Source organism: Aotus nancymaae, unplaced genomic scaffold (assembly GCF_030222135.1).
Source record: "Aotus nancymaae isolate 86718 unplaced genomic scaffold, 86718_ANA_hifiasm-v0.15.2.pri h1tg000029l, whole genome shotgun sequence".
NCBI classification, from domain to species: domain Eukaryota; kingdom Metazoa; phylum Chordata; class Mammalia; order Primates; family Aotidae; genus Aotus; species Aotus nancymaae.
Genome location: NW_026988442.1, coordinates 83388514 through 83416428, shown reverse-complemented (window position 1 = coordinate 83416428; position 27915 = coordinate 83388514). Strand labels below are relative to the sequence as shown.

General features: G+C 42.6%; 2 protein-coding genes across 2 annotated transcripts in view; both read right to left on the bottom strand.

Annotated features, from left to right (window-relative positions):
• Positions 1-16902, bottom strand: part of LOC105728134 (5-hydroxytryptamine receptor 5B) — a 28099-nt gene extending 11197 nt beyond the window's left edge. The window contains exon 1 of the mRNA XM_012468401.2: positions 16126-16902. Coding sequence (XP_012323824.2) covers positions 16126-16902 — 777 coding nt within the window. The remainder of the gene's footprint in view (positions 1-16125) is intronic.
• A 3294-nt stretch (positions 16903-20196) lies between these two features.
• On the bottom strand, positions 20197-25998 carry LOC105728147 (cyclin-Y-like protein 1B). Its single transcript, XM_064382211.1, has one exon. The coding sequence runs from the start codon at positions 23201-23203 to the stop codon at positions 21926-21928; it is 1278 nt and encodes a 425-aa protein (XP_064238281.1). The 5' UTR covers positions 23204-25998; the 3' UTR covers positions 20197-21925.
• Between the last annotated feature and the right edge of the window lie 1917 nt (positions 25999-27915).

Sequence of the window (27915 nt, the reverse complement as noted above, 5' to 3'; positions counted from 1 at the left end):
TGGTCCTCTCTCCAGAAACAACAAATTGAACTGTCCATATAAAGAAACACCTTCATAAGAACCAAAAATTTGGTGAGTGTATTAGGGTTTCTCTAGAGGGACAGAACTAATAAGGTAGACGTACATATGAAGGGGAGTTTATTAAGGAGTATTGACTCACACAGTCACAAGGTGAAGTCCTGCAATAGGCCATCTGCAAGCTGATTAGCAAAGAAGCCAGTCCAAGTCCCCAAACTTCAAAAGTAGGGAAGCTGCCAGTGCAGCCTTCAGGATGTGGCTGAAGGCCCAAGGGCCCCTGGCAAATCACTAATGGAAGTCTAAGAGTCTGAAACCTGAGGAACTTGGAGTTGGATGTTTGAGGGGTGGAAGCATCCAGCACAGAAAGATGAAGGGAGAAGATTGAGCACATCAAGTCCTTCCATGTTCTCCTGCCTGCTTTTATTCTTGCCATGCTGGCAGCTGATTAGATGGTGCCCACTCAGATTGAAGGTGGGTCTGTCTCTCCCAGTCCCTGACTCAAATGTTAATCTGCTTTGGCAACACCCTCACAGACATACCCAGGAACAGTATTTTGCATCCTTCAGCCCAATCAAGTTGACACTCAATATTAGCCATCACAGTGAGTGATCACAGTCTCTGTTTTTAACTTTATGTCACTGAAAGAGGCACTGGAAGAACAGTCTTGAATTGCTGATGCCACCCCTCTGGCATCCCTTGGCAGTGGCTGTGTGGTGTGGAGAGACAATCTGTGTGCTTGTTAGAGGAAAAGTGCAGGGATTGTGGGACTTTGCGTTAAAACTCTGTGCTGCCCTGTCACAGCAGAAAGCAACACCAGGAAGAACTCAGCTGATGCCTACAGTTGATGCCATACCAGTGGTCAGAACCTGAATTCTGGCAAGTCCCACCACTGTAGGCCTAAAGTGTTCTAGGTTTCCAGATAAACTTAAAAGGCAATCTAGGCCACAAGGACTGTAATTCCTGGGCAAGTCCTGGTGCTTTGCTGGACTTGGAGCCAGTGGACTTTGGGGGCAATTGACCTAGTGAGAGACCAGCCAGGGCAGCCAAGGGAATGCTTGTGTCATGCCTCTGCAAACCCTAGGCAGCACAGCTGAGTTTCAAGAGAAACTTCTTGCCTTTGCTTGAGGAAAGGAGAGGGAAGAGTAAAGATGACTTTGTCTTGTAGCTTGGATACCGGCTCAGCCACAGTAGGATATGGCATCAGGCAGAGTCCTGAGGCCCCCATTCCAGCCCCTAGCTCCTGAATGACATTTCTAGACACATCTGGACCAGAAGGGGACTTCTGCCTTGAAGGGAAGAACCCAATCCTGGCAGGATTCATCACCTGCTGACTGAAGAGCCCTTGGGCCATGAATAATCAGGAGAAATACCCAGGCAGTATGCGCCATGGGCCTTGGAGGAGTCAGGGATGTGTTGGCTTCAGGTGTGACCCAGCACATTTCCAGTTGTGGTAGTTACAAGGAGGGACTCCTGCTTGAGAAAAGGAGAGGGAAGAGTAAGGAGCGTTTGTATTGCAGCTGAGGTACCAGCTAGTTCGAAGTAGGGTAGCGCACCAAGCAGACTCTTAAGGTCCCCAATTCCAGAACTGGGCTCCTGGACAGCATTTCTTTCTTTCTTTTTTTTTTTTTCTTTAAAGTTCTGGGATACATGTGCAGTTCATGCAGGATTGTTCCATAGGTATACACATGCCATGGTGGTTTACTACATCCATCCCCACTGTCATCTACATTAGGTATTTCTCCTAATGTTATCCCTCCCCAATCTCCCACCCCCTGCTATCCCTCCCCTAGCCCCCTCATCCCCCAGCAAGCCCCGATGTGTGATGTTCTCCTGCCTGTATCCATGTGTTCTTATTGTTCAATACCCACTTATGAGTGAGAACATGTGGTATTTGGTTTTCTGTTCTTGTATCAGTTTGCTGAGAATGATGGTTTCCAGCTTCATCCATGTCCCTGCAAAAGACATGAACTCATCCTTTTTTTTTTTTTTTTTTTTTGAGACGGAGTTTCGCTCTTGTTACCCAGGCTGGAGTGCAATGGTGTGATCTCGGCTCACCACAACCTCCGCCTCCTGGGTTCAAGCAGTTCTCCTGCGTCAGCCTCCTGAGTAGCTGGGATTACAGGCACGTGCCACCATGCCCAGCTAATTTTTTGTATTTTTAGTAGAGACGGGGTTTCACCATGTTGACCAGGATGGTCTCGATCTCTTGACCTCGTGATCCACCCGCCTCGGCCTCCCAAAGTGCTGGGATTACAGGCGTGAGCCACCATGCCCAGTCAAACTCATCCTTTTTTATGGCTGCATAGTATTCTATGGTGTATATGTGCCACATTTTCTTTATCCAGTCTGTCATTGATGGGCATTTGGGCTGAGCATTTCTAGACCTGTCCTGGGTCAGAAGAGAGCCCACTGCCCTGAAGGGGGAGTCACAGGCGTGGCAGCATTGAACATAAGCTGACTGAAGAGCCCTTGGGCCTTAGTGAATATTGGTGGTAGCTAGGCAGTACTCACTACAAGCCTAAAGTGGTGGTAGCCATGGCAAGAGACTCCTCTTCTTGTGGAAACTGGTGGGAAGAGTGGGAAGAACATGGCTGTGTGGCTTGGGTGCAGGCTTGGCTGCAGTAGAGTAAAGCACCATGTAGATTTCTAAGGTTTCCGACTCTAGGCCCTGTCTCCTGGATAGAATCTCTGGATATGCTCAGGGCCTAGGAGAACTTGCTGCCCTGAAGGGAAGGGCACAAGCCTATCTGGCTTCACCACCTGCTGATTGTACAGCCCTAGGACCTTTGGTGAACCTAGGCGGTAGCCAGGTAGTAGTTATTATGGGCCTTGGGCAAGACCTGGTGCTGTGCTGGCTTCAAGTGTGACCCAGTACAGTCCTAGTGCTGGTGGCCACCAGAGTACTTGTGTTACCCCACCCCCAGCTCCAGGCAGCTCAGCACAGAGAGACTTTCTTTGAGAGAAAGGGAAGAGAATAAGAGGCTCTGCCTTGTAATCCAGAGAATTCTTCCAGATCTTAACCAAGACCACAAAGGTGATCTCTCTACAAGCTTACAAGAGCTACAGCGTTACTGGGATTGGGTTGCCCCCAATGAAGATATGGCTGTAGTCACTGAAAACTTAGATTACCCTTTGGATACCTTAAAAGCCTTCCCAGGAAGGATGGGCATAAACAAATCCAGACTGTGAAGAATACAATAAATGCGTAACTCTTCAATGCCCAGATACTAACAAACATTGACTAGCATCAAGACAATGCAGGAAAATATGATTTCACCAAATCAATTAACGCCCCAGGGACCAACCCTGGAGAGACAGATATGTGGTCTTTTGGATAGATGATTCAAAATAGCTCTTTTGAGGAAACTCAATGAAATCAAGATAACACAAAGAAAGAATTTGAAATCTCATCAGATAAATTTAACAAAGAGATTGAAATAAAGAGTCTAGTAGAATTCTGGAGTTAAAAAAATGTAATTGACATACTAAAGAATGCAAGGGTCTCTTACCAGCGAAATGATCAAGCAGAAGAAAGAATAAGTAAGCTTTAAGACAGGGTATTTAAAAATACACAGTCAAAAGTGACAAAAGAATAAAAAAGAATGAAGCATGCCTACAAGATCTAGAAAATAGCCTCAGAAGGGCAAATCTAAGAGTTACTCACCTTCAAAAGGAGGTAGAGAGACAGATAGGAGTATAAAGTTTATTGAAAGAGATAACAGAGAACTTCTCAAACCCAGAGAAAGATATCAATACCCAGTACAAGGTTCTAGAATACCAAGCAGATTTAGCCCAATAAGACTACCTCAAGACATTTAATAATCAAACATCCGAAGGTCAAGGATAAAAAAAAGATCTTAAAAGCAGCAAGAGAAAAGAAATAACATACAAGGGAGCTCCAATACATTTGGCAGCAGACTTTTCAGTGTAAAACTTACAGTCCAGGAGACAGTGACATGACATATTTATCATGCTGAAGGAAAATAACTTTTATCCTAGAATAGCATATCCAGTGAAAATACCTTTCAGACATTAAGAAGAAATAAAAACTTTACCACATAGAAATTAAGGGATTTCAACACCAGACCTGTCCTCTAAGAAACGCTAAAGGGAGTTCTACAATCAGAAAGAAAATAGCCTGGGCACGGTGGCACATGCCTGTAATCCTAGCACTTTGGGAGGCCAAGGTGGGCAGATCACTTGAAGCCAAGAGTTCGAGACCAGCTTGGCCAACATAGCAAAAACCAATACCTACTGGCGGCGGCGGAGGGGGTAGGGGCGGGGGAACAAAACAAACAAACAAAAAAACAGCCTGGAGTGGTGACACATGGCTGTAATCCTAGTGTGAACCCAGAAAATCTGAGACAGATCTCAGTTAACTTAGGAAGTTCATTTTGCCAAAGTTGAGGGGACAGACCCATAACAGCCTCAGGAGGTCCTGACAATGTGTGCCCAAAGCCCAAAGTGGTCAGAGCACAGCTTGGTTTTTTACATTTCAGGGAGATACAAGAATCAATCAACACATGTAAGATGAATATTGGTTGGGTCTGGAAAGAGGGGACAGCTTAAAGTGGGGAGGCTTCCAGGTAATAGGTAGATAAGAGACAAATGGTTGCATTCTTTTGAGTTTCTGATTAGCCTCTCCAAAGGAGGCAATCAGATATGAATTTATCTCAGTGAGCAGAGGGGTGCCTTTGAGTAGCATGGGAAGCAGGTATACCCTAAGCAGTTCCCAGCTTGACTTTTTCCTTTAGTTTAGTGATTTGAGGGCCCCAAGATATCCTTTCACAGCAGCTACTTGGAAGGCTGAGGTGGGAGGATCGCTTAAACCCGGGAAGGGGAGGTTACAGTGAACCGAGATACTGCACTCCAGCCTGGGTGATAGAACAAGACTCCATCTCAAAAAAAAAAGAAAAAAGAAAGAAAGAAAGAAAGAAAGGAAGGTTGGTTAATAAGCTTTAAGAAATCACCGAAGGTACAAAATTTACTAGTAATTATAAATACCTAGAAAAGCACAGAATATTATAACACTGTGATTATGATGTATAAACTACTCAATCTTGAGCAGAAAGACTAAAAGATAAACCAATAAAAAATAATAACTATGACAACTTTACAAGACATAGACAGTACCATACAATATAAATAGAAACAAAGTTAGTTTTATTAGTTTTCTTTTTGCTTATTTGTTTGCTTATGCAATCAGTGTTAAGTTGTCATCAGTTTAAAATATTGGGTTATAAGATATTATTGGAAAGCCTCATGGTAACCTCAAGTAAAAAAACACACAACACATACACAAAAAATAAAAAGCAAGAAATAAAAACATATCACCAAAGAAAATCACCTTCACTAAAAGGAAGACCAGAAGGAGAAGACCACAAAACAACCAGAATACAAAAAACAAAATGACAGAAGTTAAGTCTGTACTTATCAATAATAACATTGAATGTAAATAAACTAAACTTGATAATCAAAAGAGACTGAGTCACTGAATGATTAATAAAACCACAGACCCAACAATCTATTTCCCACAAGAAATACACTTCACCTAAAAAGATACACATAGACATAAAGGGATGCAAAAAGATATTCCATGTAAATAGAAACAAAAAATAAATAAATAAAAGGCCGGGTGCAGTGGCTCACACCTGTAATCCCAGCACTTTGGGAGGCTGAGGTGGGTGGATCACAAGGTCAAGAGTTGGAGACCAATCTGGGCAACGTGGTGAAACCCTGTCTCCACTAAAGAGATAAAAAATTAGCCAGGCGTGGTGGCGCGCGCCTGTAATCCCAGCTACTCAGGAGGCTGACACAGGAGAATTGCTTGAATCTGGGAGGCAAAGGTTACAGTGAACTGAGATTGCACCATTGCACTCCAGCCTGCGTGACAGGGCGAGACTCTGTCTCAAAAAAACAACAAAAAAAGAGTAGCTATACTTATGTGAGACAAAATATATTTCAAGACAAAAACTACAAAAGAGACAAAAAAGGTCATTATATAAGATAAAAGGGGGTCAATTTAGCATGAAGATATAACAATTATATATGATCCCAACATTGGACCACTCAGATATATAAGCAAAAGTTATTCGAGCTAAAAAGAGAGATAGACCACAATACAATATTAGCTAGAGACTTCAATATTCTACCTTCATTATTGGACAAATTATCCAGACAGAAAATTAGCAAACCAACATTGGTCTTAACCTGTGCTACACCTAGTAGATATTTATAGAACATTTCATCCAACAACTGCGGAATATACATTTTTCTCCTAAGTACATGGATCATTCTCAAGTATAAACAATATGTTAGGCCACAAAACAAGTGTTAATGAATTTTTTAAAAATGAAATTATGTTAAGTTTCTTCTCTGATCATAATGGAATAAAACTAGAAATCAATAACAGAAGGAATTTTGGAAACTATGCAAACACATGGAAATTAAACGATATGCCCCTGAATGACCAGTGGGTCAATGAAGAAACTAAGAAGGAAATTTAATAATTTATTATACAAGTGATAATGGAAACACAACATACCAAAATCTATGGAACACAGTGAAAGCAGCAGTAAGAGGAAAATTTATAGCTATAATTGCCTACATCCAAAAAGTAAAAAACTAAAAAAAAACTTTACAAAAAAGCCCTGATGGTGCTTCTTAAAGAACCAGAAAAGCAAGAGCAAACAAAACTCAAAATTAGAAGAAAATAACCAACAAAGATCTAACCAGAAATAAGTGAAATTGAAATGAAGAAAACAATAAAAACATCAACACATTAAGAGGTAATTTTTTGAAAAGATAAACGAAACCAACAAACCTTTACCAGACTAAGGAAAAAAGAGAGGAGACCCAAATAAATCAGAAATGAAAAAGGAGGCATTACCACTGAGAGCACAGAAATTCAAAGGATTATTGAGGCTACTATGAGCAACTATATGCCAATAAATTGGAAAGCCTAGAAGAAATGACTAGCCTTATACTATGGTTGAACCATGAATGAATAGCCTTCTACCACAGTTGAACCATGAAGAATTCAAAACTTGAACAGATCAGTAACAAGTAACAAGACCAAAGCCATAATAAAAAGTCTCCCAGCAAAGAAAAGCCCAGGACCCAATGGTTTCATTGCTGAGTTTTACCAAACATTAAAAGAAGAACTAATACCAAACCTACTTTAACTATCCTGAAAAATACAAGAGTAGGAAATACTTCCAAACTCATTCTATGGGGGCAATATTATCTTCATACCAAAACCAAACACACATTGAAACAAACAAACAAACAAAAACCATAGGCCAATATTCCTGATAAATATTGATGTAAAAATCCTCAACAAAATACTAGCTAATCGAATTCAATAACACATTCAAAATATTATTCATCATGACCAAGCAGAATTTATCCCAGGATGCGAGAATGGTTCAACATATGCAGATCAATCGATATGACACATCATATCAACAGAATGAAAGACAAAAACCATATGATGATTTCAACTGATATTTAAAAAGCATCTGATAAAATTCAACATCTCTTCATGATAAAAACTCTTTAAAAATTAGGTATAGAAAATAACATACATCAACACAATAAAAGTCATATAAGACAGGCGTACTGCTGGTATCATTGAAGGGGAAAAACTGCAAGCCTTTCCTCTAAGATCTGGAACATGACAAGGACATTGTTTTTTACTTTTTGAATCATGGACAAGGACAGTGTCCAAGACAAGGACAATGTCAGTATGGGAAGTCCTCACTAGAGCAATCAGACAAGAGAAAGAAATAAAGGGCATCCAAATTGGAAAGGAAGAAGTCCAATTCCATTGTCATTGTTTGCTGATTTGGAAGAACCTAAAGATTCTACCAAAAAATCATGAGAACTAAGAAACGAATTCAATAGAGTTGCAAGATACAAAATCAACATACAAAAATCAGTAGCATTACTACATGTCAATAGCAAACAACCTGAAAAATAAATTTAAAAAGTAATTCCACTTACAATAGTTACACATAAATTAAATACCTAAGAATTAAGGAAGTAAAAGATCTCTAGAATAAAAACTATAAAACATTGATGAAAGAAATTGAAGATGACCTGTAATCCCAGCTACCTGAAAGGCTGAGGCAGGAGAATTACTTGAACAATCGAGGAGGTGGAGTTTGCAATGAGCTGAGATCACACCACTGCACTCCAGACTGGGTGATACAGTATGACTTCATCTCAAAAAAAAAAAAATTGAAGATGACACAATATAATGGAAAGGTATTCCACATTCATTGATTGGAAGGATGAATATTATTAAAATGTTCATACTGCCTACAGTAATCTATAGATTCAATGCAAGCCCTATGATACCAATAATATTCTTCACAGAAGTTGAAAAAACAATCCTAAAATTTATATAAAAACACGAATGACCCAGAAAAGGCTAAGCTGTCCTGAGCAAAAACAACAAAACTTCAGGAATTATATTACTTGACTTCAAACTGTATTACAAAGCTATAGTAACCAAAACAGCATGGAACTGGCATAAAACAAACACACGGATCAATAGAACAAAATAGATAACCCAGAAAAAAAATTCGCACATCTACAGCAAACTCACTTTTGACAAATTGGGGAAAGGACAGTCTCTTCAATAAATGGTGCTAGGAAAACTGGATATCCATATGCAGATGAATGAAACTAAACCCCTACTTCTTGTCATATGCAAAAATTAATTCAAAATGGATTAAAGATTTAAATCTGACCTCAAACTATGAAGCTACTACAAGAAAACATTGGGGAAGCTCTCCAGAACATTGGATTTGGCAAAGATTTATTGAGTAATAAATAACTCACAAGTATAGGCCACTAAAACAAAAATGGATAAGTGGGATCACATCAAGTTAAAAGCTTCTGCACAGCAAAGGAAACAATCAACAAAGAGACAACACATAGAATGGGAGAAAATATTTGTGAACTATCCATCTATCAAGGGATTAATAACCAGAATATATAAGGGGCTCAAATAACTCTATAGGAAAAAAATCAAGTAACTTGATTAAAAATTTAGTGAAAGATCTGAATAGACATTTCTCAAAAACAGACATACAAATAGCAAACAAACATACTAAAAGGTGCTCAACATAATTGCTCATCAGAGAAATGCAAATCAAAACTACAATAAGATATCGTTTCACCCTAGTTAAGATGGCTTGTATCTCAAAGATAGGCAATAACAAACGCTGATTAGGAAGTGGAGAAAAGGCCACCCCACTGTTGGTAAGAATGTAAATTAGTACAGACACTATGGAGAACTGTTTGAAGGGTCCTCAAAAAACTCAAAATAGAGCAGTTAGACCTGTTTGATATAACTGTTTGAAGGACCCTCAAAAAACTAAAAATAGAGCAATTATTCAGCAATCTCACTGCCAGGTATATATCTAAAAAAGAGGAAATCAGTATATAGAAGAGGTATCTGCATTCCTATGTTTACTGCAGTGCTATTCACAATAGCCAAGATTCGGAAGCAACCTAAGTGGCCATCCACAGATGAAGGATAAAGAAAACGTGGTACGTACATGTAAACAATGATATTCCGTCATAACAGCATGAATGGAACAGGAAGTCATTATGTTAAGTGAAATAAACCAGGCACAGAAAGACGCTCTTCACGTGTTCTCACTTATTTGTGGGAGCTAAAAATTTAAACAGTTGAACTCATGGAGATAGAGAGTTGAATGAGAATTACCAGAGGCTAGGAAGGGTAGTGGGAGGGTGCGAGAGAGAAGGGTTCATGGGTACAAAAATACAGTTAGATAGAATGAATATGATCTAGTATTTGATAGTACAACCGGGGGTGACTATAGTAAAAAATAATTTATCGTACATTTGAAGATAACTAAAATAGTATAATTGGATTGTTTGTAACATAAAAAAGGATAAATGTTTGAGGCGATGGATAACCCATATACCTTGATGTGATTATTACACATTGCAGGCCTATATCAAAATATCTCATGTACCCTATAAAAATATAAATCTATAGTATATCCACAAAAATTAAAAATAGAAAATTTTTAAAAAACACATTGTATCCCATAAATATATACAATTATTACTTGTCAATTTAAAATAAATATATAAACATAAATGGCTCTGTACAGATTTTGGGTCACTCAGGGCCTAATGCACATAAACTTCATGGCAGTGTGTCATTGTTCAAACAAATTGTTAACAAAGAGGACTGGCTTAGAGAGTCAGATTTTTTAATACAGCATTATGTAAAACCTGTGCTCCAAGTTGACATAAACCCTAAAGCTCAATACCTCACATTTATTTTGCCCTTTACAGTTTACATAGTGCTTTCTCATACACTATTTGATCTTTCAGATATCACTGTGCTTTAGACAGTTTTCTAGCAGAGCACTGATAAGACTTTATTGCATTTATAATTCTATAATTACAATCTATTAAAAATCTATTAGGAGCAGGAAACTGCTTATTCATCCTTTGAAAACTCAGAGGAAATTGCCTGAAACATAAGATCAGTAAGTCAAGTAATTTTGAACACTACATTCAACATGTTTTGAAAGACACTTCTCCCAAAGATGGAGCCTAATTCCTCTTTTCTTGAATGTGGGCTGGACTTCGTGACTCACTGCTAATGAATAAATAATAATCATATGTAACTTCTGAGACCAAGTCATAAAGGGCACTGCAATTTCCTTCTTGCTTCACTCTCTTGGATGGCCTGCTCTGGGGAAAATCAGTTATCATGTGATGCCACTCAAGTAGCCCTTTGGAGATGTCCTTTTCTCAAGGATCTGAAGTCTCTTGTTCACAGTAATGTGAGTGCTCCACCTTGGAAGCAAAGTTTCCAGCCTCAGTCAAGCTTTTGAATGACAGCATCCCCAAGCAACATCTTGCCTACAGCCAAAAGAGACTTTAAACCAGAACCACCCAGCTAATTTCCAGTGCCCAACCCACAGAAACTGTGAGCTAATACATATTCATACTTTTAAGCCACTAAGCTGTGGGGTGATTTTCTACACAAGCAATAAATAGTCTACCTATGATTATAAGGAATAGCACTAAGAGAAATAAAATAATACTTTTATTATTTATAAGATAAATAGAAAAATAACAAAAGTAGTACAGGAGCTATTATTTATGGTTTACTATAAGGGACTCCACACAGGCTAGTATTTCATTTGCTCTTCACAAGAATATTGTAAGACATGTGGTAATATTTCCATTTTACATATACAGAATTGCAGATGTAGATTAAGTCGCTTGGCCAAAGTGCTAATAAGTGGCAGTCAAAGAAAATTGGAACCCATGTCTCTTTGTTTCCAAGTCCCATGCTCTTAACCACTGTGTATATTATCTTCCAATATATTTTTGTTGATTAAGAACGAGTGCAGGCCGGGCACGGTGGCTCACGTCTGTAATTCCACTACTTTGGGAGAACAAGGGAGGCGGATCACAAGGTCAAGAGATCCAGACCATCCTGGCCAACACGGTGAAACCCTGTCTTTACTAAAAAAAAATACAAAAATTAACTGGGCGTGGTGGTGTGTGCCTGTAGTCCTAGCTACTCGGGAGGCTGAGGCAGGAGAATTGCTTGAACCTGGGAGGCAGAGGTTGCAGTGAGCCGAGATCGGGCCACTACACTCCAGCCTGGTGCCTGGTGACAGAGCAAGACTCTGTCTCCAAAAAAAAAAAAAAAAAAATGAGTGCAGGAGCCCAATTCATAATTGCAAAGATATGGAACCAACCTACCATTGATAAATGAGTGGATAAAGAAAATGTGGTATATATACATAACGGAATACTATTTGGCCATAAAAAGGAATAAAATAATGTCTTTGGCAGTAACTTGGATAAAGCTAGAGGCCATTATTCTAAGATAAGTAACTCAGGAATGGAAAACCAAACATCATATGTTCCTACTTATAAATGGGAGCTAAGCTATGAATATGCAAAGGCATATGGAGTGATATAATGGATTCTGGAGACTGAGAAGGGGACACTTGTCTGGTGACAATTGCACTAAAATCTCAGAATTAACTACTATATAATTCATCTATGTAAACAAAAACCACTTGTAGCCCAAAAGCTATTAAAATAAAAATATATTTAAAAAATTAAAAAGAAAGCAATAGTACAATTTTAAAAAAGAATGAGTGGAAGATATTAACCAAGGCTTCATTATAATTTATGTGATCCCTAGACATCTTTCTCTTCATGTATCCCTTCCTTCATTAAGAAATACTTAAAATCGTGTTAATTTAAAGACTACTATAAGCAAATATAAGCAAGACTGGATTTATTATAATATATTCATTAATGTTATATTAATTTTTCCTCAAATTTTAAAAGAAATTAAAATTAGGCCATGCGTGGTGGCTCACACCTGTAATCCCAGCACTTTGGGAGGCCAAGGCAGGCGGATCACCAGAGGTCGGGAGTTTGAGACCACCCTAACCAACATTGAGAAACCCTGTCTCTACTAAAAAATAAAATAAAATTAGTGGGGCATGGTGGCATGTGCCTGTAATCTCAGCTACTCGGGAAGCTGAGGCAGGATAATCACTTGAGCCCAGGAGGTGGAGGTTGCAGTGAGCTGAGATTGTGCCATTGCACTCCAGCATGGCCAATAAGAGTGAAACTCTGTCAGAAAGAAAGAAGAAAGAAAGAGAGAAAGAGAGGGAGGGAGGGAGGAAGGAAGGAAACAAGGAAGAAAGGAAGGAAGGAAAGAAGAAAGAAAGACGGAAGGAAAGAAAGAGAAACTGAAACATTTCTATGGGTCCCTAAAAGAATTCTGGTTCTAAGTAGTATGACTAGTACACCTAATGGATAACTAGGTCTCAGCATCAAATTGCACACAGAAATCAAACAAGCAATAGCAAAGAAAAGAAAGAGAGAGAAAAAAAAAAAGTTTTGATGTCACATTTTTAAAGCCAAAGAAATAATCTTTCTTGTTTTCCAAAAAGTAAAGGACACAGGGCAGTAGGAAGTAACCGTAACCCATGGGGGTTGCTTTAAGGTGAAGAGTAGATTATACTGCACGTGGGGTGCTCAGTGTCTCAGTTGAAGATGTTGAAAGAAAGGACACCAGGGCAAGAATTAAACCTGTCTCCCGAAGGAAGCAGGTAAGGCTTTCGTGCTCAACTGTATTCAGCTCTCCTGGAAAGGAGAGTTCGCATGAGTAGTTTTGAGATCCTGCCTCGTGGGACCCACCTGGACTGGGCTATAACTGCTTCATTCCTCTTAAGCTGCGATGCCCAGTAGCAGAGGGGGCAGGCCTCAGAAGTCAAGTCCCTGGAGACAGCATGGAGTAACGAAAACAGTGGTTTTTAGATCTGGTACAACCTTCAGCCTCTCTACCCAGTAACTGTGTGGTTTTGGAGGAGCTAGGTTTGTGGTGCCTTATCACAGTTTTCTCTTGCAGTTTTCTTATCAGTAAAATGAGGGCCTTGTGGCAAAGATAGTGCTCATCATATAGCCATATGCTCCCCTTCCAATTCCCTGTCAAAGGCTGGCCAGTGAGCTGGAAATAGAGGTGACATGTTTCCAGTTCAGGGTAAGGCAGTAAAAAGCTGGTGTATCTCCATATGTAACTCTTCTCCCACAGCAAATCTGGAAGGCAAATGTGCAAGACAGCATAGCTAAAAGTGATAAATGGCCCAAATTTATAAGAGGAGGAGAGATGCTTGAAGGAGAGCTATGCAGGTGGGCCACCAGACCGACCGTGAACTTGAAGTCAGAGTGAAATAATCTTCTGGTTTGGGGTTACATGTTACTACAGCATGCCTTAGCTTATCCTGACTAGTAGAGACTTAATGCCAACTTGACCAAATTGCGAGAATGAAATGAAAGGGTGTATGGAAAGCATCACAAACCTGTCTGGAAGAGAGAATTCACTCAGCAAACATTTTTTTTCCATCTCAACTTTCAAAAACTGCATTTTGCCCCAAAGGATTAATCATGGCCCAAGAACTACTTTCTGATAAGACCCCTTTCTGATAATATTTTAGTGTTGGAACAAGACATAGAATTCTGAAAAAGATGAAGGTTTTACACAGCCTCATCGACAGAGGCCTTCAGGGTTCATATAGGCTTCTGCTCCTTACAGAAAACAGTACAGACACTTTGCAGAGCCTAACTCAACCCAACTCATTTCCCCTGGAGTGTAGAAAGATGTAGGTGGGGGAAAGTAGAGAGACAGTTTTCTTGGCACAGTGTTTTACATTTTTGTTTAGGTGTCTTGTTGCAAAAGGCTTGCAAAAGTGGACTCAGGAACATTACCCAGAAGTTTGCGTGAGGGCTTGCTGCAACCCAAAGCAGCAGCATGCTCGTGAATACTACCCTGCCTACAATCTCAGCATCTTGTGATTCAAGGCTCTTATAAATGACTTAGAAGAATACTGTATGTTAGAGAAAAGAAGTGGAGACCCAAAGTGAGGAAGGACTTGCCCCAGGGCCTCCTGCCGGGAGTGGCTAAATGTTAACTCTTCCCTTGCCTCTCAGAGCTCCAGATTGGCCAGCCTCTCATCCAGGCACCTTCTCCTTATGTCACCTGCCTGAATGGGAGCTGTCAAAAATGAACACTAAAATCAGGCTTAGCAAGCTTTTCTGTCATCCATTTCACCATGATTTCTCTATGTGCACATGGGATTGATGTAGCTATTAAAAGTTAGCCCTACCTTGGCAATCAGATAGAAAAGCTATAATCACCCCAGACATTTCCAAGGGACCTTTCAAAGAACATCATTAATTCTGAATAAAGCTCTCCCTTACCAACACTTTCCAATTACAGTCTTGACATTCCTATTTTATGCTGCAAAATTCCTCTGCCATTTAATGAAGAAGAAAAAAAAAAGCCTACTTTTAAAATCACATGTATTTGGGAGCCTAAGTGTCTTAGTTAATTTTCCAAAATTAAAACAAAACTAACAACAAAAAACTGTCCTTGTCTCTTTTTCCTCTTGTATGTACCCCTTCCCTCATCATCCAGGTATTATATTTGGAAAGGGCAATAAAACCTGTTAATCTATAGGACTGGGAGCTCGTTACCTGAAATACCTGAGACCCTCAGAAAAGAAAGCTGAGGCTTCCAGAATGAGAATGATGCTGAGCACCTATTAGATCCTAGCCAAAAGGCAGAAAGCTCCAGACAGAAAAACAAATCTGGTGAGAGAAGATCTGCCAGTTGCAATTTTGCTCATCTCATTACTTTCCAGTGTTACATTCCTACTCCTGTTGATTCCCTTCTTTCTTCAGCCACTCTGCCACCCAGTGTGTGCCAGCCACTGTGCTAGAGCTTTACATTCTTCATCTCATGTGTTCCTCACCAAGAGCCCTATGAAGTAGGAATGAACATGTTTTAAAATGAAGAAATGAGACCCACAGGTATTAAGCAACTGTCCTAATGTCCCAAGCTGGGATCTGAATCCACTGATCTTTCCTAAATCCTAGAGGATAGCTCTGGGATTGAGATAAGGAAAGCAAAGTGACACCGATTATTATATTTAAAAATCCTCACTTTTCCCCTTGGCATGGTGCTGGCTAATAGAGCTGGGGAATAGACTCTGAATTGCAGAGGATGGAGACGGTGGAGACAGAAAATAAGGCGTGATTGGCCACAGGAATTTCTGCAGGACAAAGTCCCAATCCACTGCATCCCCTCTAGGTCTAGTTGGGACCAGGAAGTCAGGAGCTCCAGGAGTCACATGGACAAGAGAACTTCAGGGGAAAAACAGGATAGTGCCCTCAGCGCTACTGAGACAGGCTGAACCTACAAGCCCCTCCGGCCTTACCGTGCGTCGTGGGTAGGTGTCAGATCGGGCTCCCTAGCGTGCAGGTGGTGAAACCCTTTCCTCTGCGCTCACCAAGTATGCAGTTGGCGAACCGCTCGCTTGTGTGCCAGACGCACCAATGATGAGCTCCTCGGTGTGTACAGAACTGATGGCAAACTTTTCCTTGTGCGCTGGTGGACAATTTTTAGGCGCGCGCTCCAACTGTACAAGCTCCCGCCCACTCTCCCATTCGCCAAGCTGCCTCTTTCTCCAGCAGCCCCATCCCCAAAGCAACATTCCGCAGCCCGCCCCTCACCTGCGTGGTGGCCTGCAACGGCAGCACAGCTCTCCGGCGGCGGCCAAAACGAAACTTAGCCGCCTTGTAGATCTTCCAGTAGACGAATAGCACCACGCCAAGCGGCAGGTAGAAGGCGCCGCAGGTGGAGAAGACGGCATAGGAGGGTTCCTGGCTCACCTGGCAGCGCTGGAGCCGAGCGTCGTACACCTCGCCCCAGCCAAAGAGCAGCGGCGCGAGCGCGATGAGCGCAGACAGCCCCCAGGTGAGCGCGATCATGAGCGCCGAGGCGCGGCGGCGAGTGCGCAGCGTGTACTGCAGGTGGCGTGTGATGGTCCAGTAGCGGTCCAGGGCGATGGCCGCCACGTTCCAGATGCTGGCCGTGCAGCACAGCACGTCGAAGGAGATCCACACGTGGCACAGGCTCCGGCCCAGCAGCCAACGTCGCCCGGCCGACAGCTCACTCACCAGGCTCAGTGGCATCACCAGCGCTGCCACTAGTACGTCCGAGACGGCCGTGGAGGCCACCAAGTTATGCGGCACGCGATGGAAGGCACGGACCCGCAGGATGGTGACCAGAACCAGCAGGTTCCACAGGAAAGTGGCGGAGATCAGCAGCACTAGCAGCGTCACCACCAGCACCGTGAAGACAGAGAAGGGCGGCTCCCGACCCTGCAGGACGGCATCACCCGGGGTCGAACTGAGGATCCCGCCTGGGCTTGGGATACTGCTGCAGGTCTCGGGTCCCAGGGCAAGGGCAACGCCGGCGGTGGCCGCTGAGAGGTTAGCGGCTTCCATGGCGCGCAGAATCGCGGCTCCAGGGCAGGGGACGCGCGAGTGGTCAGTGAGCTCGGCCTGGACCGTGCAGGTGGGGGCGTGGAGGAGGTACTGCCTGCCAGGGGAGGGGAGGACAGGGGTCCAGGTCGTCCTACCCTGGTCCCTCCTGCGGGCAGCAGCCCCTGGTTGGCACATACGCCTGCAGCTCCCGTAGACCCTCTTTTCCAGTAGAAAGGGAACAAGATAGCAGGACCCCTCAGTCCAGCTCACCACCTCTCTTAGTGGTCCCGAGTGCCACCGGCTGTCATGGAGCTGGGAATCAGCGCAGCCCAGTGACCGAGCGCTGTGCTTAGAGAGTTGCCCCCTCCACCACTCAGCAGCGGCGGGAGACGAGCTGCACCTGGAATGGGCGGGGGTGGGCGGAAGCAAGGGGTGGCTGGAGAACCGACCAATAGGAGCCGGGCCTTCAACGCTGTCTCCGCTAGTCTCCCTGCCTCCGCCAAGCAGAAAGAACCCTAACTGCAGTAGTCTCTGGGAAAGGTTTACAACTGGTTTACAATGGGGAGAAAGTCCCTTGCCGCCACCTCCGCGGATACCTGGCACCTGCTGGCGGCCCGGTTTGACACTGGGAAACAAGGGTCCTGCCCCGTCCCAACCAGAGGGGTTCTGATTTCCTGGAATCTCGATCCTACCTACACCCGAAATAGGAATCCAGGTATTGGGATATATAAAACAAAAAGCTCCTAAGCCCAGCCCCATCCTGCCGCTTAGTTCACTCCCTGGCTCTAAGCGCAAAGAACGCGCGGCTTCTGAGCAATCTGGCAGAGATCTGGAAGCGGGACCCTTTAAACCATCATCTTCACCAGCTCTAACCTCCTCCATCCATCAGGTCCCCATCCCCAACATACCACACGCTCCACCCCGCCCTGTCCTATCCGTTTCTAACATTCCTGACTCTGTGTCTTCCAGTTCTTCATATCCACGTTCAAACTGGAGTACTTTTTGTTTAGCATTGGGCAAAAGTAGGAACCAATTAGAAAAGTGGAATTCCCAACAGCCTCTCACACTTAAAAAACAGTTCATTCATAGTTAACTCAATCTAAATCTGTGTTATCTGTTCCTGGGAGTAGAACAGAAACACAACACAGAGCCCAAACCGCCCCTTCTCTTGTCAAGGTGAGAAGGGTTAGACCTCAAGCAGGCTGACCTGGCTGGTGCCTGAATGACCCGGCAATGTGGGAGGAAGGGGACATGAAACACTCAAGGTGCAAACCCCAAGAAGGAAGTTTGGACTTTATCATGGAGAAAGCTGGAATCGAGAAGATTTTGAGAAAATTGACCTGATGAAGAGGAATTTGTTAGAAAAAAAGGAAGACTAGCCTTTGAAATATGTTTACAATCTCTCTCCATTTTATTGAACAAACATAATAAGAGCAAAGAATATTAGAAATATAAAAACATTCATATTGCACTAGCCAGATGCATGACATGCTTTTATTCTCATCTTTTGTCCCTATCCACATACATTTTTTATGGGTAAAATCAATTTTTCATTTTGCAGATTTCTGTTAGCACTTTTCATGTTACTAGATACTGTCTTCATAGTTCCACTTTTTATAGGGTACCATTTATCAGTTGGGAGACTCGGAGCAACTTAGGCTTTCTGAGACTCACCTTCCTTATCTTAAAAGTGGGGATAATTATACTTGCCACGAAATCATTGTAAAACTAGAGTTAGAGCCAGTAGCACAGGATTAAGCGTTCAGTAAGTGATAACTGGTCCTGCTCTTTGTAACTTCTAATCTAAACCTTAGATTCACTTATCTTCTGATCTTTGAGGTAGATTAGGTTTTTAGATAGTTTTATTCTCTAAAATATTTGTAACAACAAAACACTTTCTCCATTTTATTTCAGTTGATCCTACCTACAGTCATTTTAGGTATCATTCTCATTTGCAGAAGAAATGAAGAGAGATTTGTTGACTTGCTGCTATGGACATAATTGTGTTGCCCTAGATTCATATATTTAAGCCCTAACCCTCAATGTGCCTGTATTTGGAGAGAGGACCTAGAAAGAGGTATTAAGGTTGACTGAGGTCATAAGGGTGGGGCCCCGATTTCATAGGATTTGTGTCATTATAAGAGGCACCAGAGACCACACTCTGTCTCTCCTTATCATGTGAAGACACAGTGAAGAGGATTCTGCCCACAAGCCAGGAAGAGGGTACTCACCAGAAAATGAATCTGTTGACAACTTGATCTTAAATTTCCCAGCCCCTTAAACTGTGAGAAATAAATTTCTGTTGTTTAAGCCACCCAGTCTAAGTTGTTTGTTATAGCAGTCTGGGCAGACCGAGACACTTGCCTTGAGACTGATAGCTTGGACTCAGCTCTCTGACCTCCATTTCCCACCCCTCTATCCTACCACTCTACTTCCTTTCTTTCCATAGCTCTTCACAGAAGTGACATCAAATTGTTATTTAATTCCCTTTCCATTATCTAAATGACTTTCCCCACTAAAGCGTAAGCTCTTCTTGGGCAGGGAATTTGTTCACTGCAATATCCTTAATATCTTGTTCTGTGCCAGGCACGTGGTAGGTCACTCAATACATTGGAATGCGTTAAATAAATAAATGAGGCATCGTTGGGAGACATGGGTGCCAAGAATGCAAGGCTCTGACTGCTCATTTCCTAGGCCATTCCTGAGTGATATATGTGTAGCAAGCAACCTTAAAAGATGAAGAACTCTCTCATGGGCAAGGGGCAGGCTCGCTTCCACTTACTGTTAAAGTGGTGAATCCCAAGCTCAGTGTTTCTCTCTGTGACCCTGCTCACTGCTGGGCAGGCATGGGCCCTTTGTATCACCTACATGAGATTTGGGAAGCATGGAGAGCTGTCACAAAGATGAAGCTCTGGCTATGGCTTTTGCCTAGAATATTAAAAGTTTGGGAGGGGGTGGGTGGCGCCGGCCCGGCCGGCCTGGTGCGCAGTCTGAGCCACTCAGAGCGCCCGGAGGCCGACACCCGGGGCTCTACAATTAATAACCTGCGCCTGCCCGCCGGCCGGGACTCGCGCGCCCGGGGACGGAGGCGCCCAGTCCGCCCTGACGAGCTCGCCACTGGCTCTGCTCCGGCGGTGATGGCGACAGTGGCCTGGGCCGACTCTCCTGGCGACCCCACCTCCTCCAGAGCCAGCTTGGGCAGGGGACCGTGCCACCTCACCGAGGTTCCTCACTAGTGTGCGCCCCCAGCCCGGGCCCGGCAGGTGGGCGAGGACGGCGGGAGCTGCCGGGGCTTGGCAGGAGCGCGCGGAGAAGATTCTGGCTACGTTGGAGATTGGTTGCTTTCTAAAACGGAAGGAGAAGCCCATGAAGAGATGGTGGCTTCGCATTGAGTTTTGACTGGCAGAATAAAAGGAGAATCCATTTTCCTTTATTCATTATGCATTGGAACTAAAGTGCAGGGCATGAAGGGTTTTATAGAAAATTTTAAGTTCTTAGTATAGTTTTCCATGGAAACTTTAAAAATTAACAATGATAGAGATAATAGATAATAAACCCATCATAAGTACATTATCACTAGGTTTCAGCAATTCTCATTTTGCTGTTTAATTTCAACTATCAATTCCAACTATTCTAGGAGTCTTTTACATCAAATATAAGATACAATATCATTAATTATGGAAGAACGTAAGTAACTATTATCTAACAAGTGAAGATAAAACAGAAAATACCATTATCGCATCTAATAAAAATTTTAATATTTAAAATAGATTTGTGTATTCACCGAAGAGTAGACTCTACAACCACCGAAGGCTTTGCATGAAATGTTTTAACATGTTTCATCTAATATTTCATCTTCAGACATAAAATATCAATACATGAAAATATTCAATTATGTATACAGGGCCACAGACTATGTTTGGAGCAGGAAATCACAAATCAACAGTGGGATATTCCAAACCACTTTATTGTGAACGTAAATGCAAGAGGCCGGGCATGGTGGCTCTCATCTGTAATCCCAGCACTTTGGGAGGCTGAGGCAGGCAGATCACAAGGTCAAGAGATCAAGACTATCCTGGCCACCATGATGAAACCCTGCCTCTACTAAGAATATATAAATTAGCTGGGTTGGTGGTTCATGCCTGTAGTCCCAGCTACTTGGGAGGCTGAGGCAGGAGAGTCACTTGAACCCAGGAGGCAGAGGTTGCTGAGAGCTGAGATCCTGCCACTGTGCTCCAGCCTGGCAACACAGCAAGACTGTGTTTTGGCATGGCCATTATGGGCCTGGGGGAAGATGAGCTGATTTCATCTCTCCGTTTATAACCATGATGTGGGAGCCTCATTTCACATGCACAGATTCCCTCCAAAGACTAGATGAACAGGCCCGAGCCCCCATGGTACTTAGAGTAATGACAGCCTTGTCCCCATGCTATTCTCTTGTCCCACACTTGTTGTTTCAGGCCATCGTGCATTCAGTGCCTCAGTGGACAGAGATCCAAACCCAGGTACTCTCACAAATCTGGAGCCAATTCTAAAGTTTTTTGAATTCCAGCTCAGTTCAGACTGTCACCTGCTTGGGACTGTGGGTGACTGTGGACTCTGAACTGGGATGTGCTGTGCCCATGTGACAGTCTTCCTCCCCAAGAGTTGTTCAAGAAGGTGGTGCCCTAGGAATGCCATCCGGACTCAGTGGAACAAGAAGGGCAGGTAGCACCTGGCACCCACTGTTCATGCCACCATCACCCAGCTTCACAGTGTGGTTATTTGAAGAAGTCTCTGCTCTATGAAAATCCCAATCAACAACAACAACAGCAACAACAACAATAAAAATTAAAAAAAATAAAAAAATAAGAAAATCCTAATTTTGCTGGTCTTTTTCAGCAGGAGAAGTGATATTTTGTAGTCTTTATAGTTGACAAGTCCAGGATCTTATAATGCTAATTTCTTTCTTTAAGATAAGATGGCATTAGTATGCCGAATACTGAAGAAATCCATGCTGATAGCCCTTCTCATAGCGGCGACATCTTGATGCAAGTCTTTGTATTCACACGGCTGTGACAGTCTTCAATTTCTGTGCTGTATCTTTGTGAAGAAAATGAAATATAAAATACAGGTCATGGTCGTATGCCAAGGCACGCAGGTCAAAGTAATATTTCGCATAAACACTGGTAGACACATGAATATTAAACTCAAGTAGCTCCAAAAAACACTTCTCCATGTTACTCATTGTCTCAACTGCAAAATCCTCGGGATTCTGGCTGTCATCCACACTCCAGTGACGACGATTTCTCCAAATCTTGGAGGCCAGAAGCATGGCTCCAAGGACAATTTGTTTCCAATTAGTAGGACAAAGATCGATGTTAGCATCAGTTAAAAGGTGTTCAATATACACCAATGCTAGGATTGCACGTGGAGCTGTTAGTTTTGTGACTTTAAAAAGACTACATAAATATTCAAAAATGCAGTTGCGTGTGGGATCATCCTCAAAGGATTTTCCTGGAATCTTTTCTTGTGAAAATGGATGTATTGGCTCATCAAAAACAGCCAGAGATCTATTTGCATATCTGTGCTTTATGTTGTAATATATTGCCAAAATCTCACTTTCCAATATGTGGCTGAGATCAGGCTTGCTGACTGTGCTGTTATCTAACAGTATGGTGGAACACGAGCTGTATTTTCTATCAAGATGCCACGGAGGTATAGAATACAGGCGAACGCTTCTCCTTTTTCCTTGCACACTCATTTGATACTTTCTCAGGAAGAGTGTGCTTGTCCTTGGATGGTCAGAAGCAATATCTTTGGGCATCTCTTGGTCGCTGATGTGCCGCAGGTCAGGGCCATCGCCGGTTCCCAAATCCCACAGGACAGGCTCCACAGCAGTAGGGTCTGGCACTTCCACCACCTCCCCCTTGATCGGTTCTGCCCGGTGCACCCTGCGCTGGCTCTGCTTGGGTCTGGCATTGGGGAGCACCATGATCCCTCTGCCCGGCCTCTGCTCCTCTCTGCCTTGGTGTGCACTTATGCTTGACACTGCCTCATAGATGTCACAGCTGCCAGACACCTGCCCACATAACCACCTCGGGCCCCAAATGGGTCTGGAACTGGTGTTGGACATGTCCCTTCTGTCTTGGCCTGCACCTTTGCTTGCCACTGCCTCATTGATGTCAGAGCTGAAGGACAGATCCTCAGACCGCCTATGCAGACCTCGCCTGCGGCTGACTTTGGGGTGCAAACAACAGCTCGGCGTGTTCCCCATGGGGCATCTTGGTCCTTTCCAGCAACTTGGACCTTCCCTTGCTTCCCAGTCTGTAAAGTTCAGCATTTCACCTCTTTCAAACACAGGCACGCTGGCAGGGCCAGCCCCTGGCTATGGGGCTGCACCCCACTAACAGCTCACTCCCCGCCTCAGCTGCCTCCCCAGAGATGACTGTTCTGAAGGGAACCTGCTTGATTTAAAATGGGTCTAGATACAACAAGCCTGAGAGCTGAGATTTCAGAGAAGACAGCACAGAGGGAGTTCCTCCTTCCACTGCTTTCTACCAACTGAAGGAGGTTGCCCTACCAACCACCAGAGTTCCATCCTGGTGCCCAGGAACCAATCAGGCACAGTCTCCACATTGTGATGTGGGTTGTAACACAATTTTTATACTCTTTCCTCACCAAGCCTGTCTGATTCCAGGAAGAAGTGTTTCCCCTTCTTCCTTCTAATGCAACATCATTTTGTCCTTTGCATGTTTCATTGGTTTGGTCCCTTTTATTAATTATGTGTGTAAAGGTTAGCTCCTCAATGATCACTAGACAATAAGCTCCAGGAGGAAAAGGATTTCTTTCTGTTTTTGTTGCTATTTTATGCCAGGAACCTAGAGCAGTGTCTGGAACTTAGTAGGTGCTCAATAAACATTTACTTAATGAGAAAAAAAAAAAAGTTTGTTGTCTCTGACTCAGGAGTCTCATGTCTTCTGACAGCATCCATGAAATTGTAACAGTGTAGCTTCTTAGTTTGAAAGTAGAGTAAAATCTCAACCCTGCACAGTACATGACAGGCAGTTTACTGGTTTTTAAAAATTATAGTTAGCAACTTTTCTTTCTCTGGGGTTTCTTTTTTTTTTTTTTTTCAGATATTTGACATCTCAAAAATGTTTGACAAAACAAACTTTTTTTGAGATGGAGTCTCCCTCTGTAGCCCTAGCTGGAGCACAGTGGCATCATCTTAGCTCATTGCAACCTCCATCTCCTGGGTTCAGGTGATTCTTCTGCCTCAGTCTCCCGAATAGCTGGGATTACAGCCATGCACCATCATGCTGGGCTAATATTTGTATTTTTAGGGGAGATGGGGTTTTACCATGTTGGCCAGGCTGGTCTCGAACTTCTGACCTCAAGTAATCTGCCTACCTAGTCCTCCCAAATACTGGGATTGCAGCCGTTCTGCCTGGGTTTATTTTCTTGATATATTTTCTCCCAAATTTAATTATTGAGTTAAAATATAGGAACAGCGTAACAGTTCCTTTTATGCATTTTCAAATTGTACCTCAGAAAAATGTAATGGTGTCATTTTTCTTATCCCTGACTTTGGAGAAACAAGAAAAAACCGAAAAGCCTTGCTAAAGCAAATTTTTTAACATTAAAAACAATGTTTAATTGTTGTATAATGATGTATTTTGTTTTGGTTTTCATTTGTTTTTTTTTTGAGACAGAGTTTCGCTCTTGTTGCCCAGGCTGGAGTGCAATGGCATGATCTCGGTTCACTGCAACCTCCCCTCAACCTGGGTACAAGCGATTCTCCTGCTTCAGCTTCCTGAATACCTGGGATTAGAGGCATGTGTCAACTCGTCCAGCTACTTTTTGTATTTTTAGTAGAGATGGATCACATTGGCCAGGCTGATCTCGACCTCCTGACCTCAGGTGATCCACCTGCCTCAGCTTCCCAAAGTGCTAGGATTATAGGCATGAGCCACCGCACCCAGCTTGATTTGCATTTTTAATGGATAACAATGCTACATTTTTCCATATGGTGTTTATTATGCATTCTTGTATATTATTTATTATGTATTATTTATCTTATGTATTATTTATTATGTACTCTTGTGTAAAAGCTGTTCATTTACTTTAAACTACTTTATAAAGTAATATGAGTGCTGATTTTATGACTATTTATCAACTTTAATGCATTTAGAGAGCATATTTTCATCCGTTTTTTGTCACATAATTTTTCTGTATTACTCTTTGTGTTTATTACATTTGTCCAATAAATTTTTTACATAATAAAACACATTAATTCTTGTCTCCATAACTTCAATTCACTCAGTAATTATAAATCACTTTACTGTCCTCCATTTGTGTTATTAAAGTTTATGACTAGATTAAAAGTGTAATTCTTTGATCCCCTTGAGGTGGTTGTTGAATGTAGCAGGAGATGGTGACTCAGCCTTCTCACCAGGGAATGGCCTGATTACTGAGGGCAAGACATCTTTGTCATACAAAGACAGGTGTGATGCTGTCTTGATCCCAGAGGCTCTTACATCTATCACAGAATAAAATCTATTTACCAAATAACCATGATGCAGCAAAATGTGCTAACAGTTGATTAGCAGTACCAACAAGTGTTTCTGGCCTTGCTGGGGAGAGAAATCGCCTCCAATGAGGAGGATCAGAGACAGCCTCCAAGGGAGGCAGCTTTTGATCTAAACTTTAAATATGAGGAAGATTTTCACCAACAAGTGTGGGGAGAAGAGGAAGGAGGCATACCTGGCGGGAGAAGGGTGAGCAAACGCCTGGAGGCAAAAGGACAACAGCAAAACAAAAACACAAGAACAATCGGGGAGTGCCCAGTGTTGACTAGATGGCTGTTCATTCACTGCAGGCTTGTCAGTTTTTAATTTTAAAGAAAGTATAGGCAGAACATTTCTATCAGTTTCACTAAGCTGATTCTTTGCCTTTAGTAATTCCATGTATCTCCCATGGTTACCTTTTTTGCTGTGATTAAAAAACATCCATTCTTTGATATTATTTCCCTTGTGTGTTCTTCCAGACGATTTTTAATATTGTTTTATCAGATTTTTTTTTTTCTATTTGCTCATCAAGTCTCAGACCAAGTGTTACCCCTTTTGAGAAGGTGGTTCCTACATCTGCCCCCGCCTCAGTCCTAGCTGGTGCCCCTGCTCTGACTGGCTCCAGAAGCCAGTGCTGACACAGGGACACATTTATGCCTCTCTACTAGATGGCAGGCTTCCCGAGGATATGGCTGGGCACCAAGCGTCTGTCAGCTTTCCCTGCCATGCACCCCACTTCCACCTCACTCAAGGCCTGGCTTAGGCTTAAAAAACTCACATGAAGGAATGAATGAATGAATGAGGAAAGATATGAAGAGAACCAAGAACCAGCTGAGGGTGGAGAACAGTTGAAGGAGTTTAAGGATATCAGAGAAGACATCTGGTCTTAGAAGCTATCTAAGCATAAAGCCAAGTGGAATTAAAGAAACAGCACAAAAGAAGGGAGGACATATACAGAGTTTTGGTTCTTTTTAAGGGTTTGTAGTCAGGGAAGACGTTAGGGTCAAGACAAATTCCTGTATCACAGCCCAAACATCACCTCCTCAGAATGGTCTAATTCATTGGTTCTCAAACTTCAGCAGACATCAGAGTCACCTGGGGAGCTTGTTAAAGCAGATTGCTGAAGCCATCCCAGAGTCATATCTGGGCTGTAATGTGATGAGTCCCCCATCAGATTACTTAAGGGTATGTATCTGCTGCCTGAACCCTAAAGACTAGGCAATGAGCCAAGGCTGTGGTGCCCCGCTGAGGAGAAAGTGTCCCTAATAACTCAAATATCCCAGGGAGTATCTGAGATCCTACTAAGGAAAACAGTTCCATCACACACACACACACACACACACACACACACACACACACACACGGCAAGGAGCCAGAAAATTAGCTTAAAAACAGCTTAGAGATGGGAGATGGCACATATCTCTAGAGCTGCACTGCTGCTGCCCAGGAATGCCTTGTATGCAACTCCTAATAAACTCATCTACTCGCCAAGCTGTACTTGTTTGAGTCACTTTTTGGTCTCTGTGCTCCCTCCCAGTTTGGGGGATGGTTTTTCAGTATGATTCTGGGTTTTTCTCATTACAAGGGCTGGGGGCCAAGGATTTGCATTTCTAACAAGTACCCAGGGGATGCTTGTCCTGCTGATCCAGGGACCATGTGTTGGGAACCACAGGTCTAAAGTAGGGTTCTCATTCATTCTCTGTCTACTTTCCATTTCCTTCTGTAACCCATTAGCTCTTACTGTATGCCAAACATTGTTCTAAGCACTCTCTGTAAATCAAGGTACTCAGTTTGTACACACTTGTATGAGATACTTTTGTTACCTCCATGCCAGACATGAAGGAAGAATCAAGAGAAATTAAGGAAGAATCAACAGAAATTAAGTCATACCACCCACATCATGTAGCTAGTTAAGCTCTGAAGTCTGTCTGACCATAAGAGGGACTTTAAATGCTATGAAGCAACCAGATGGGGTCTATCGGTTGTGGACCTTGGACAAGCCACTTACCTCTGCCTCAGTGTCTTATAAAATGGAGATTATAATAGCACATATGTCATAGGGTTGCTGGGAGGATTAAATGAATCATTGCACAAGAGCCGTTATTATAATTAAGATCTGAAATATATATGATATCTTAGGGGTCTTCCCTCCCAACTACAACATCAGTTCCATGAGAATGAGAAGTTGTCTTGCTGGTTGCTAGAAACTAGAACAGAACTTGGACTTGGCACACATTAGATTCTCAGTAAATATCCCTTATGTTGTCTTTTGCCAGGTAAACTTTTCTTTTTAGATCAACATTATTAGTACTTTTGAGATTCAGCTTTTATTGTATTTACATATGAACATCTGAATATTTTTACTACCTCCTCCTGGGTCAGGGCTTCTCAGCCTCAGCACTATTGAGATTTTGGGCTGAATAATTCTTTGTTGGGGGTGGGGTGGGGGCTGTCCAGTGTGTTGTAGGATGGTTAGCAGCATCTT

What these genes read in the sequence shown, in the direction of transcription:
- LOC105728147 (XM_064382211.1), bottom strand. Translation starts at nt 23,203, where the DNA reads ATGCTGAACTTTACAGACTGGGAAGCAAGGGAAGGTCCAAGTTGCTGG.